The sequence below is a fragment of the Macaca nemestrina genome, chromosome 14 (assembly GCF_043159975.1).
Source record: "Macaca nemestrina isolate mMacNem1 chromosome 14, mMacNem.hap1, whole genome shotgun sequence".
Lineage (NCBI taxonomy): Eukaryota > Metazoa > Chordata > Mammalia > Primates > Cercopithecidae > Macaca > Macaca nemestrina.
In genome coordinates, this window is record NC_092138.1 from 49,060,906 (window position 1) to 49,074,191 (window position 13,286).

The 13,286-nt window shown below is 39.0% G+C and overlaps 1 protein-coding gene across 10 annotated transcripts in view; it reads left to right on the forward strand.

The window, feature by feature from the left end:
* Nucleotides 1-13,286, forward strand: part of LOC105489059 (DENN domain containing 4C) — a 148,222-nt gene that overhangs the window by 43,865 nt on the left and 91,071 nt on the right. For all 10 annotated transcript variants that reach the window (XM_071077832.1, XM_071077833.1, XM_071077834.1 and 7 more), the window contains one exon: nt 2,606-2,927. In XM_071077832.1, coding sequence (XP_070933933.1) covers nt 2,623-2,927 — 305 coding nt within the window. In that variant the 5' untranslated portion in view covers nt 2,606-2,622. The remainder of the gene's footprint in view (nt 1-2,605; nt 2,928-13,286) is intronic.

Below are 13,286 nucleotides of genomic sequence, written 5' to 3' on the forward strand. Positions count from 1 at the left end.
GCTACAGTGGAAGGAAAGAAGAAAAAAATTGTCTTTTTTCACAGATACATTATGTGGAAAGTCCGATGGAACCTACAAATTGCTCTAAACTAATAAGTGATTTTAGCAGGATTGCATTATATAAGATCAATATGTAAAAATCAGTTGTATTTCTATTCATTGCTATTATATAGAAATACAACTAGAAGTTGATATGACTACATACTGCTTAGAATGTCTGAATTAAAAAGACTGATCTTACAATGTGTTTAAGAGGATGTAGAACAATTGGAACTCTCAAAGCTGACAAGAGTGAAAAAAATGGTACACTCCCTTTATAAAACTATTTGGCAGTTTTTTAGAACTATATACACCTAATCCAGCCATCCTGTTTTAGGAATTTACCCAAGACAAATGAAAGCATTATGTCCATAAGATTTGTACATGGGTATTCATGGCAGCTTTATTTGTGATGGTTTCACATGGGAAATAACTCAAATGTCTATTAATATGGATGAATGGATAAACATTGTGGTATATTCATACAGTAGAATACCACTCAATAATAAAAGGATATAAGCAACAACGTGGATGTATCACAAAATAATTATGATGAGTAAAGAAGCCAGAGAAAAAAGAATACATACTGTATGAGTCTGCTTATTATATAAATTCTAGAAACTTATCTATATTGATAGGAAGCAGATAACTTGTTGCCTGAGGAGGAGAGATAATGAAGGAGGAACAAGAAAATTTTGGTGTCGATGGATATGTTTTCTTTCATTTTTTTTTTTTGAGATGGAATTTTGCTGTTGTCGCCCAGGCTGGAGTGCAGTGGTATGATCTCGGCTCACTGCAACCTCCGCCTCCTGGGTTGAAGCGATTCTCCTGCCTCAGCCTCCCGAGTAGCTGGGATCGCGGGCATGCACCACCACACCTGGCTAGTTTTGTATTTTTAGTAGAGATGGGATTTCTCCATGTTGGTCAGGCTGGTCTTGAACTCCCAACCTCAGGTGTTCTGCACGCCTCAGCCTTCCGAAGTGCTGGGATTACAGGCATGAGCCACTGTGCCCGACCTGGATATGTTTCACTATCTTGATTGTGGTTTCTGGTAATGGTTTTACTGGTTGTTGTTTCTTACGCTCTATCTGGCATTTTTAGATATAAAATATTTAATGATTCCTAAGCTTACTTATTTTACATAGTGTTTATGGAAAGTTTAATTCTTATAAAGCACAAGAGTTCTAACTGGATTGTTGAGAACTGCTTTAATGATATTTATTACTGTTACCTTAATATTTCTGATCTTAGATCTTGACTAATGATGCGCTCAATTTATTTAAATGTGGAGTTTAGCTCTAAGACTTCTGTAACTTAGAATGATATTTTGAATGATCTGAATATTGTTCATTAAGTACATTTTGCTCAAAGGAAAATATTGTAGTCCAAAGGAAAATATTGTAGTCCACCTCTGACAGTTTAGTATTATTTTTTTGAGATGGAGTCTTGCTCTGTTGCCCAGGCTGGAGTGCAGTGGCGCTATCTCGGCTCACTGCAAACCTCTGCCCACCAGATTCAAGCAATTCTCCTGAGTAGCTGGGATTACAGGCACCCGCCACCACACCTGGCTAATTTTTGTATTTTTAGTAGAGACGAGATTTCACCATGTTAGCCAGGCTGGTGTCGAATTCCTGACCTCAAGTGATCCACCCACCTCGGCCTCCCAAAGTGCTGGGATTACAGGCGTGAGCCACTGGGCCCGGCCTTTTTTTTTTTTTTGGAAACAGAGTCTCACTGTGTCGTCCAGGCCAGAGTGCAGTGGTGCAATTTGGACTCACTGAAACCTCCGCCTTCTAGATTCAAGTGATTCTCATGCCTCAGCCTCCCGAGTAGCTGGGACTAACAGGTGCACACCATCACACCTGGCTAATATTTATTCTTATTTTTATTTATTTTTTGAGATGGAGTTTCTTTCTTTCACCCAGACTGGAGTGAAGTGGAGCAGTCTGCACTCACTGCAGCTTCTGCCCCTTGGGTTCAAGTGATTATCCTGCCTCAGCCTCCCGAGTAGCTGGGATTATAGGCACCTTCCACTATGCTCAGCTAATTTTTGTATTTTTGTAGAGATGGGGTTTTGCCATGGTGGCCAGTCTGGTCTCAAACTCCTGACCTCAGGTGATCCACCCACTTCTACCTCCCAGAGTGCTGAGATTATAGGTGTGAGCCACCATGCCCAGCCCAATTTTTATATTTTTAGTAGAGACAGGGTTTCACCATGTTGGGCAGACTGGTCTCGAACTTAGGACCTCAGGTGATCTGCTTACCTTGTCCCCTCAAAGTGCTAGGATTATAGGCATGAGCCATCGTGCCTGGCCCCAGTTTAATTATTCTTAATAGAATATGAAAAGATTATAGTTGTGTTACAAATGAATTGATGCTGTTAAGTTGTACTTTGACTTTTACTAGCTGACAAGATGATAAAAGCAGCCTTCTTCTCAGAAAGACAGTTTGATTATAAATCCAGCTGGGAAGTGTGCTAGTTGATGATTATTAACTCAAGGATATATTAATTTTTGTCAGGATAAAGCATTTTATTTTATTGATATCTTTCCCCTCCCTCTTCTAGGAAATACAGTAGCAGCCATGATAGAAGACAAAGGACCAAGAGTGACAGACTACTTTGTTGTAGCTGGTCTCACTGACACATCTACTCTTTTGGATCAAGAAATAAATCGTTTAGATACTAAGTCAACTGGACCTAAAGCTCCAATTACAGACATTGCCATTATTATCAAATCAGCTGGAGAAACAGTACCTGAAGGTTACACCTGTGTAGAAGCCACTCCATCAGCTCTCCAAGCAAACTTGAACTATGGAAGTCTGAAAAGCCCAGAACTTTTCCTCTGTTATAAGAGAGGGAGAGATAAACCACCCCTTACAGATATTGGGTATGGTGACTTATTTTCTTTGCTATAGTGAAGGAATAAAATTTATTTAAGGGCCATGGAAGTAGGAATTTGAAATCCTTGATAGTTTTATTATTACTGATAGTTTATTATTATTGATAGTTTTATGGTTACTTCAGGATTCATTATAGTAATATATTACATGCCAGTATCCACCCTTACTGAATTTCTCTGCATTGCACTTGAATTGTTAGATCATTTGCTTTCAAAATAATATTGAAATGAAGACATTAGACCTTAAAGTGTCATTTTGTTTCTGTTGTACTTATCAAATAAGATTATTAATTAAACACAATAAAACGAGAAGCTATAATAAAGACACTATCATTTTAAGGAGCTGCTTGGGTTATGCAGTGAGTTTTTGTGAAGACCTGTACTTGTTTAAGTAAAGAGCAGTCCTATTTTAAATACAATTGTACTGTGTGGCTTTCAATGCTGGGAGGAGGGTGTTTACAGATAAGTGCTATAGTTTTCATGAAGTGTCTAGTATCTAGTCTACCAATGAAGGACATTCTTTTTTGTAAATGCCTACAAAGGTCCACCCTTTCTCCAAATGGCTACCTTGACTCTTCTGTAAAAAGGATGTGCTCTTAGAATACCTATAAAACTTTACCATATATACATGTGATGTATTGGGGTGTTTATTATCATTACCATTACTAAAATATATTATAGATATTTGGGAACATCCTGGCAAGTATTTTAGGATCAGCTTGTCTATTTATACAAAATGTGTAGTAGGAATTTTGATAGAGATTACATTAAACTTTAGATTAATCTGCAGAGTATTGTCATCTTTCCAATATTAAATAATTCAGCTTGTGAACGTGGAATGTTTTCCATTCGTTTAGGTCTTCTTTAATTTCTTTAAGCAACATTGTGTGTATTTTAACTCTGATTAATTTTATTTTTAGGTATTTTATTCTTTTGGATTCTGTTATAGTGTTGTTTTCTTAATTTTTGGATTGTTTGTTGCTGGTGTATAGAAACAGCTGATTTTTGTGTGCTAATCTTGCACTTTGCAACTTTGCGAATTTATTAGTTCTAATAACTTGTGGGTTCTTTGGGACTTTTAAAATATATATATAGGATCATGTCATCTGCAAATAGAAATGGTTTTACTTCTTCCTTTGCAGTTTGGATACTTTTTGTATGTGCGTGTAATTACTCTGACTAGAACTTTTAATATGTTGAATAGCAGTGGTGAAAGCAGGCATCTTGTCTCATTCCTGATTTTAGTTAAATTTCAGTGAAAGCTTTAGGTCTTTTACTGTTGAGTATGAGGTTAACTAACTTTTCTTTAAATACCATTTATCATGTTGAAGAAATGTTCTTCTAGTCCTAGTTTTCTGAGAGATTTTATCATGAAAGTGTGTTAAATTTTATCACATGCCTTTTGTCAATTGAGATGATCATGTATTTTTTCTTCCTGTGTTCTCTTACGTATTACATTGATTTTCTTTTGTTGAATCTTTCTTTTGATGTAAGTATGATACCATACCTTAAAAATGATTAGTTCCTTAGTATCATCACATATCCAAATTTTTCTGATTCATGAAGCCTTTTTTTTTTATTTTTATTTTTTATTTATTTTATTTATTTATTTATTTATTTATTTATTTATTTATTTTTTTGAGACGGAGTCTCGCTCTGTCACCCAGGCTGGAGTGCAGTGGCCGGATCTCAGCTCACTGCAAGCTCCGCCTCCCGGGTTTACGCCATTCTCCTGCCTCAGCCTCCCGAGTAGCTGGGACTACAGGCGCCTGCCACCTCGCCCGGCTAAGTTTTTGTATTTTTAGTAGAGACGGGGTTTCACTGTGTTAGCCAGGATGGTCTCGATCTCCTGACTTCGTGATCCGCCCATCTCGGCCTCCCAAAGTGCTGGGATTACAGGCTTGAGCCACCGCGCCCGGCCCTTTTTTTTTTTTTAAACACTTGGTTGCTGGTTGTTCTCTGTTTGTTGTTGTGGTTGTTTTTTGTTTGTTTTTGAGACAGAATTTCACTTTGTTGCCCAGGCTGGAGTGTGGTGGTGTGATCTTGGCTCACTGCAACCTCCGCCTCCCGGGTTCAGGTGATTCTCCTGCCTCAGCCTCTTGAGTAGCTGGGATTACAGGCGTGCACCACTATGCCCGGGTAATTTTTGTATTTTTAGTAGCGGAGATAGGATTTCACCATATTGGCAAGGCTGGTCCTGAACTCCTGACCTTAGGGGATCTGCCTCCCAAAGTGCTGGGGTTACAAGCGTGAGTTACCACACCTGTCCGCTGATTATTCTCTTTATAGTTGTTCAGGTATTAAGGGGTAGCCATTTGACCACCACTTGTTAAGCTCATCTCCCACTATTGTTGCATTAGAGCTCTAGTGAAATTGTTATAAAGATACTCATATTCCATGGAAGTTGACAACTTAGGCTGAAAAAGAGAAAAAAAAAAGAAGTTTAAGAAGTCCTCATTTTTTTCAAATTTTCAAAACCAAAGGATAATTTGTCTTTATATTATCTTACTTGACCTTTATGCAGCATTTGTTTAACTCCGTTAGTATTGTCCATCCTGTTTAGCTACTGTAGTTTTCCTTCAAGTCAGTATAGTTAGGATGGTGATCTTTCAGCTTTATAGGGTCATTGAGCATATGAGCCAGATTAGAAAGACAGGGTTTAGAAATGATTGGGAATTGGAGTAATAAAAGCTTTTTTTTTTTCCCCCCCTAGAAGCTTGACTTTAAGGGAAGGGGAAGATAGTTAAGGGCCTAACTATTCAAATTGTAGCACATGGACCAGTATTATCCAAAAGACCTGGAAGCTTGTTAGAAACTCAGAAACTTAGGCACTATTCCAGACCTACTGAATCAGAATCTGTATTTTGGTCCAGTGTGGTGGCTTACACCTGTAATCCCAATGCTTTGGGAGGCTGAGGTGGGAGGAGGATTGCTTGAGGCCAGGAGTTCACAAAAAATAAAAATAAAAATAAAAATGAGCAAGGGCCAGGTGTGGTGGTTCACACCTGTAATCCCAGCACTTTGGGAGGCGGAGGCAAACTGATCACTCATGGTCAGGAGTTCAGGACCAGCCTGGCCAACATGGTGAAACCCCCTCTCTACTAAAAAAATACAAAAATTAGTTGGGCATGGTGGCGAGCGCCTGTAGTCTCTGCTACTTGGCTGAGGCAGGAGAATCACTTGAACCCAGGAGGTGGAGGTTGCAGTGAGCCAAGATCGCGCCACTGGGCTCCAGCTTGGGCAACAGAGTGAAACTCCTTCTGAAGACAAAAAAAATAAAAAATTAAAAAAGAATTAGCGAGGTGTGGTGGCATGCACCTGTAGTCCTAGCTACTCAGAAAGCTGAGGTGGGAGGATCAGTGGAGCCCAGGAGTTGGCGGGTACAGTGAGCTATGATTTTGCCACTGTAGCACTCTAGCATGGACAACAGAGCAAGAGACCCTGTCTCAGAAGAAAAAAAAAATATTTTTAACAAACTTTCTAGAAGCAGTGGTTTAAAATACCTAGAGAGTGAAGATATATGAATTCAAGGGTTGTTTTTTAACCTTCCTCCCAGGGAATAACCTAGAACATTCTCATATTGAAGGAAGAAATCAATGGAGAAGGAAGGGTAGGAAATACAGGAAAAAGAGGAGATATTTTATAGAATAATATTATTGAAGGGATGATGTAGACAGCATAGGTGACTGGACTAGCTTTTAGCTTTTAGTGGAAGGGGCCCTCCCTCCCTCCCTCCCTCCCTCCCTCCCTCCCTCCCTCCCTCCCTCCCTCCCTCCCTCCCTCCCTCCCTCCCTCCCTCCCTCCCTCCCTCCCTCCCTCCCTTCCTTCCTTCCTTCCTTCCTTCCTTCCTTCCTTCCTTCCTTCCTTCCTTCCTTCCTTCCCTCCTTCCTTCCCTTCCCTCTTTCTTTTCTTTCTTGTCTCTCCCTCTCCCGCTTTCTTTCCTTCTTTCCTCCTCTCCTCCTCTCCTCCTCTCCTCTCCCCTCCCCTGCCCTCCCCTCCCCTCTCCTCGACAGAGCCTCACTCTGTCCAGGCTGGAGTGCAGTGGTGCAATCTTGGCTCACTGCAACCTCCACCTCTCGGGTTCAAGCAGTTCTCTGCCTTAGCCTCCTGAGTAGCTGGGATTACGGGCACCCACCACCATGCCCAGCTAGCTTTTGTATTTTTAGTACAGATGGGGTTTCACCATCTTGGCCGGGCTGGTCTTGAACTCCTGACCTCGTGATCCACCTGCCTCTGCCTCCCAAAGTGTTGAGGTTACTGGCGTGAGCCACTGTGCCCTGCTGGAAGGGGCTTTTTCTTTGACAAGAAGAAAGTAAGTTAAAATGAGTGTAAACACAGAGTATTGGTTGCAGTGGAGTGACATTAATGATTTTATTGTTCTGTTTTTCTTTTTTCTGTATGGTTTCCTTAAGAAGATAAGTAATATCCTTAAGGATGTAGGATAAAATTGTGGTAACCTCCATGTCAATTGAAGGGAAACCAGCCAGGTACTTATTTTGTGTTCCAGCATTCACTGTTCCCTCTTTTAGTATCTTTTTTTTTTAATTAAAAAAATTGTTTTTTTGATATATAAAAATAAGGAGAATTTTTTTTGAGACAGAGTCTCACTGCGGTTGTTCAGGCTGCAGTGCAATGGTGTGACCACAGCTTACTGCAGCCTCCACCTTCTGGGCTCAGGTGGTTCTCCCACCTCAGCCTCCCAAGTAGCTGGGACTACAGGCGAGTACCACCATACCCGGGTAAGTTTTTGTAGTTTTTGTAGAGGTGGGATTTTGCCATGTTGCCCAGGCTAGTCTTGAGCTCCTGAACTCAAGCAATCTGCTCACCTCGGCCTCCCAAAGTGCTGGGATTATAGGAGTGAGCCAATGTGCCGGGCCAGTCGTCTTTTAGAGTCCATCTTTTGACAGGCCCACCTGCCACCCCTCCCATACAGTCATAACTGAAAGATGTGAATCTCTGAAAGATTGTTGTTGCTTGTGGTTTAGGAGCACAACTTAAAAATAAAATGATGACTTACGTAATTATACTTAGGTGCTTTCAGATTGCAAGTGGCTTTTTCATACACATCTTGTAGTTCCTAAGGCTTCTGATTTCTGTTACACTAGTTTACTGATAAGGTTTGCTAGAGTATTATGGTTGTCCTTAAGCTAATCCTGATGGTTAATATTTCTCTCCAGATCAAATAATTGTTAATGTCTGTTGACTTAAATGTTTTGGCCTCTTCTCCTCACTTTCCCTCCACTTTTTCCCCACTCTAGTGTGAAGGGGTTTGGAAAACCTATTAGCTTCTCTATTTACAGTAGGAAAGCCTATTAGCTACTGGAAATACAGACACTCATCTCATTAAATTTAATATGAAACACTGTTGCTAAACTTTTGTCTTTTTTACTGTTTTATAAACCGAGATGAGGCATTTATTAAAATAGTACTTTTCTCTAGAAAATATGTTAAGTTAAAATATGTAAAGTCTGATATTCCCATAGAAATATCATATATACTATAAAGTACAATCATGTATCACTTAATGATGGGAATACGTTCTGAGAAATGTGTGTTCTATGGCGATTTTGTCGTTGTGTGAACATCATAGAGTGTACATATACAAACCTAGGTGGCGTAGCTTAGTACATATGCAGCTATAGCCTATTGTTCTTAGGCTACAAACCTGTACAGCATGTTACTGGGGTGATACTGTAGGCAACTTACACAGTGGTGAGTATATGTATATCTAAACATAGAAAAGGTACAGTAAAAATCTGGGATTAAAAAAAAAGTCACACCTGTATAGGGCACTTACCATGAATGGAGCTTGCAGGACTGGAAGTTGCTGTAGGTGAGTCAGTGAGTGAGTGGTGAGTGAATGTGAAGGCCTAGGACGTTACTGTACACTACTATAGACTTTAGTAAATTAACTTTAGCTTATTATAACCTTTTTGCTTTATAAACTTTTAAAGTTTTTAATTTTTTTGATTCTTTTGTAATAATACTTAGTTTAAAACACAAATACCATACAGCTGTACAAAAATATTTTGCTTTCTTTAAATTGTCATTTTATTAAGTTTTTTTCTATTTTAACATTTTATTTAAAAAATTTATTCTTTTATTTTTTATTTTTTGAGACAGGGTCTCACTTTGTTGCCCAAACTGGAGTACAGTGGCACAATCTAGACCCACTGCAGCCTCTACTTCCTGGGCTCAGGCGATAATCCTTTCACCTCAGTTTCCTGAGTAGCTGACCTACAAGTGCGTGCCACCATTCCTGGCTAATTTTTTTTTTTTTTTTGTAAAGATGGGGTTTCGCCATGTTGCCCAGGCTGGTCTTGAACTCCTGAGCTCAAGTGATCTGCTTGCCTCGGCCTCCCAAAGTGCTGAGATTATAGGCATGTGCCACCACGCCTGGCAAAAATTAAAAGAAAAGTTTTTTTAACGGGGTCTTGCCTTGTTGCCCAGGCTGGCATTGCACTCCTGGGCTCGTGATCCTTCTCCTGCCTTGGCCTGTTGAATAGCTGGGACTGGCTTGGTTTTTAAACTTTATTTTTGGTTTTTCTTTTCTTTTCTTTTTTTCTTCTCTTTTTGAGACAGAGTCTTACTCTGTTTTCCAGGCTGGAGTGTAGTGGCATGATTGGGGCTCACTGCAACCTTTGCTTCCTGGGTTCAGGTGATTCTCCTGCCTCAGCCTCCTGAGTAGCTGGGATTACAGGCATATGCCACCACATCTAGCTTTAAAAATTTTTTTTTTTTTTTATTTTTAGTAGAAACAGGGTTTCACCATATTGGACAGGCTGGTTTTGAACTCCTGACCTCAAGTGATCCACCCACCTTGGCCTCCCAAAGTGCTAGGATTACAGGCGTCAGCCACTGCCACTGGCCAGTTTTTATTTTCTTATTTTGAAATTGTTTGCAAAGATGAGGTCCTCCTATGTTGCCCAGGCTGTTCTTGAACTCCTGGTCTCAAGCAATCCTGCGTTGGTCCCCCAAAGTGCTGGAATTATAGATATGAACTACTGTGCCTGGATTTTTTTTTTTTTTTAACTATTTAAACTCTTTTGTTAAAAATTAAGAAAAAAGGATACATGTTAGCCTAGCCCTACAGAGTCAGGATCATCACTATCTCTGCTTTCCGCCGCCACTTCTTGTCCCGCTGGAAGGTCTTCAGGGGCAGTAACCCACATAGAGCTGTCTCCTATGATAAGAATGCCTTCTGGAATACCTCCTGAAAGACCTGCCTGGGCTGTTTTACAGTTAACTTTTTTTGTAAGTAGGAGTATACTCTAAAGTAATCATAAAAGGTATAGTATTGTAAATACTAGGTGATAAGAATTTCTCAGCTCCATTATAATCTGTGGTACCACCATAGTATATGCAGTCTGTGCTTGAAGCATCATTATGTGGTGCGTGACTGTATAATTTAAACAGGGCAGTATGTTATCTTATATATCAGATGCATTTCTTTTTGTTTGTTTGTTTTTTTGAGACGGAGTTTCATTCTTGTTGCTCAGGCCTGAGTGCAGTGGTGAGATCTTGGCTAACTGCAACTTCTGCGCCCCCCTCCCCCAACCAGTAGCTGGGACTACAGGCATCTGCCACCATGCCCGGCTAATTTTTATTTTTAGTAGAGATGGGGTTTTTCCACGTTGGTCAGGCTGGTCGGGAACTCCAAACCTCAGGTGATCCGCTCACCTTGGCCTCCCAAAGTGCTGGGATTACAGGTGTGAGCCACCGTGCCCACCCAGATGCAGTTCTTGAGATACAGAATCATAGACCATATGAAGTTCTTATTTTCTTCCCTTTGTCAGATTCATTGGCTTTCAACTGATTTGTTTCTCCAGCTCTTTTGTTTTTTGAGAAATTTCAAATATATGAAAAGTTAACAAATTGTTATAATAAACACAAGTATTCTTTTCTCCTAGATGATAGACTGTGGAATAATGAACAATATACTTGTCACCTACAAATTGACATTTTTTTCATTTGTCTGCTAAGCTAATTGAAAGGAAGCAGGAGCCACTGTGCCCAGCCTATTTCTTTCTCTTAAACAAAATGTATGTACTCTATACCATATTTTGTACTTTGCCTTTTTTACCTAAGAGTATATACTGGGAATCATTCTATATCTGAATATAAGATCTTTCTCATTTTTTGTGTGTGACTGTATAATACTTACTTGTGCGGATGTATTTACTTTATTCAATGAAACCTCTACTGATGGGTATTTGGGTTGTTGTCAGTTTTGTGTTATTAAAAGAATGCTTTGATGAATAACTGTGGATTTATTGTTATGTATTTCTGGAGGTATGTTTTCAGGTAGATCCTAGAAAAAAATTGCTGGATTAAAAGATAAATGTGTAAATAATTTTGTTAAATGTTACTAAATTTTTCTCTGTAGTGTTTGTGCCATTTTACCTTCTGCCATGTGTGTTTTTTTTTAATCCACATCCCATCAACAAAATATGTGGTCTTTTATATTTTTTGTCAATCTCACAGATATTAATGGTATATCAGAGTAATTTCATTGAGGTTAATCATTGCTCCATAGGTTTAAGGGCCGATTTTCTCTTTTCTTTTGCTTATACTATAAACAGATTTTTAATCTTTACCTTGATTTTTTTAAAGGATATTTTTTATGTATTAGGAAGATGAGCTTTTAGTGAAATAAGTTGTCAAGTATTTTCTTCAGTCAACTTGTCTTTTATCTTTGCTTATGGTGTTCGTTGTCATATAATGTTTATTTTACGTAGTTTATTTTTCTATTCCCATGTTTTATTGCTACTGGATTTTGAGTCATAGTCTTTTCCCACTGCTAGTTATACTTTTAGCAATAGTATGATTTAATTCCTTATGTTTAGATCTGTGATCCGCTGGGGGATCCCCTTCTGGTGTATAGTGTGAAGTTTAGACAGAATTTTATTTTTTTTCCAAATGACAATCCAGTTATCTAAGTCCTGCTTATTAAATTTAAAAATCCATTCTTCCCTTAGTATATTGACATATTACCTTCATCATATACTAGATTTTTCTTCGGTTTCATTGTCTTTCTGTTCACTTACTTGCTAATACTCTCCTGATTTAAATATAGAGGCTTTATAGTATATTTTAATGTTAGTTGGGCTTTAACAGCTTTATGGAGATACAGTTCACATGTCTCACGGTTTACTTACTTAAAGTGTACAATTCAGTAGTTTTTAGTATTATTTACAGAGTTGTGCAGCTGCCACCACAATTAATTTTAGAACATTTTCATCACCCTAAAAAGAAACCCCATACCCATTAGCAGTTACTGTTTAGTATTCTTTCCCATCTTCTACCCCTAGGTATCTGTCTGTATGGATTTGCCTATTCTAGACATTTCTTTTTTTTTTTTTTTTTTTTTTTTTTGAGACGGAGTCTCGCTCTGTCACCCAGGCTGGAGTGCTGTGGCCGGATCTCAGCTCACTGCAAGCTCCGCCTCCCGGGTTCACGCCATTCTCCTGCCTCAGCCTCCTGAGTAGCTGGGACTACAGGCGCCCGCCACCTCACCCGGCTAGTTTTTTGTATTTTTTAGTAGAGACAGGGTTTCACCGTGTTAGCCAGGATGGTCTCGATCTCCTGACCTCGTGATCCGCCCGTCTCGGCCTCCCAAAGTGCTGGGATTACAGGCTTGAGCCACCGCGCCCGGCCTAGACATTTCTTAAAAACTGAATCACTGTATGTGGTCTTTGTGACTGTTTTTTTTTAATTTTAATTTTTATTTTTTCACTTAGCATGTTTAGTTGCTTGTGCTTTTGGTGTCATATCTAAGAAGGCTTTTTCTAACCTAAGGTCACAAAGATTTATTCCTGTTTTTTCAAAGAGTGTTACAGTTTCAGTTCTTACATTGATTTTGATCCATTTTTAGTTTTTTGATGAGTAGTGTAAGGAAGGGGTCCAGCTTCATGCTTTTGCATGTGGATATCCAGTTATTCCAACACTACTTGTTGAAAAGACTGTTCTTTCCTGATTGCATTGTCTTGGCACTCTTGTTGAAATCAATTGACTGCAAATATAAGGGCTTAATTTTGGACTCTCCATTTTATTCTGTTGATCTATATGTTTATTCTTATGCCAGTACATTGCACTGATTACTGTAGATGTGTGGTAGTTTTGAAGTAGGGAAGTGTGAGTCCTCCAGCTTTCTTTTTTTTCCAGATTGCTTTGACAAGAAAAAACAAAGGCAGCTGGGATTTAGATAGGAATTGCACTGACTTTATTAATCTTTTTGAGGGTATTGCCATCTTGTCAATTTTCATTAATTTTTCAGTTTTCATTAATCAAATTGAAAATTGAATTAAATTAATTCAGTTTTCATTAATCTATTTGAGTGTATTGCCA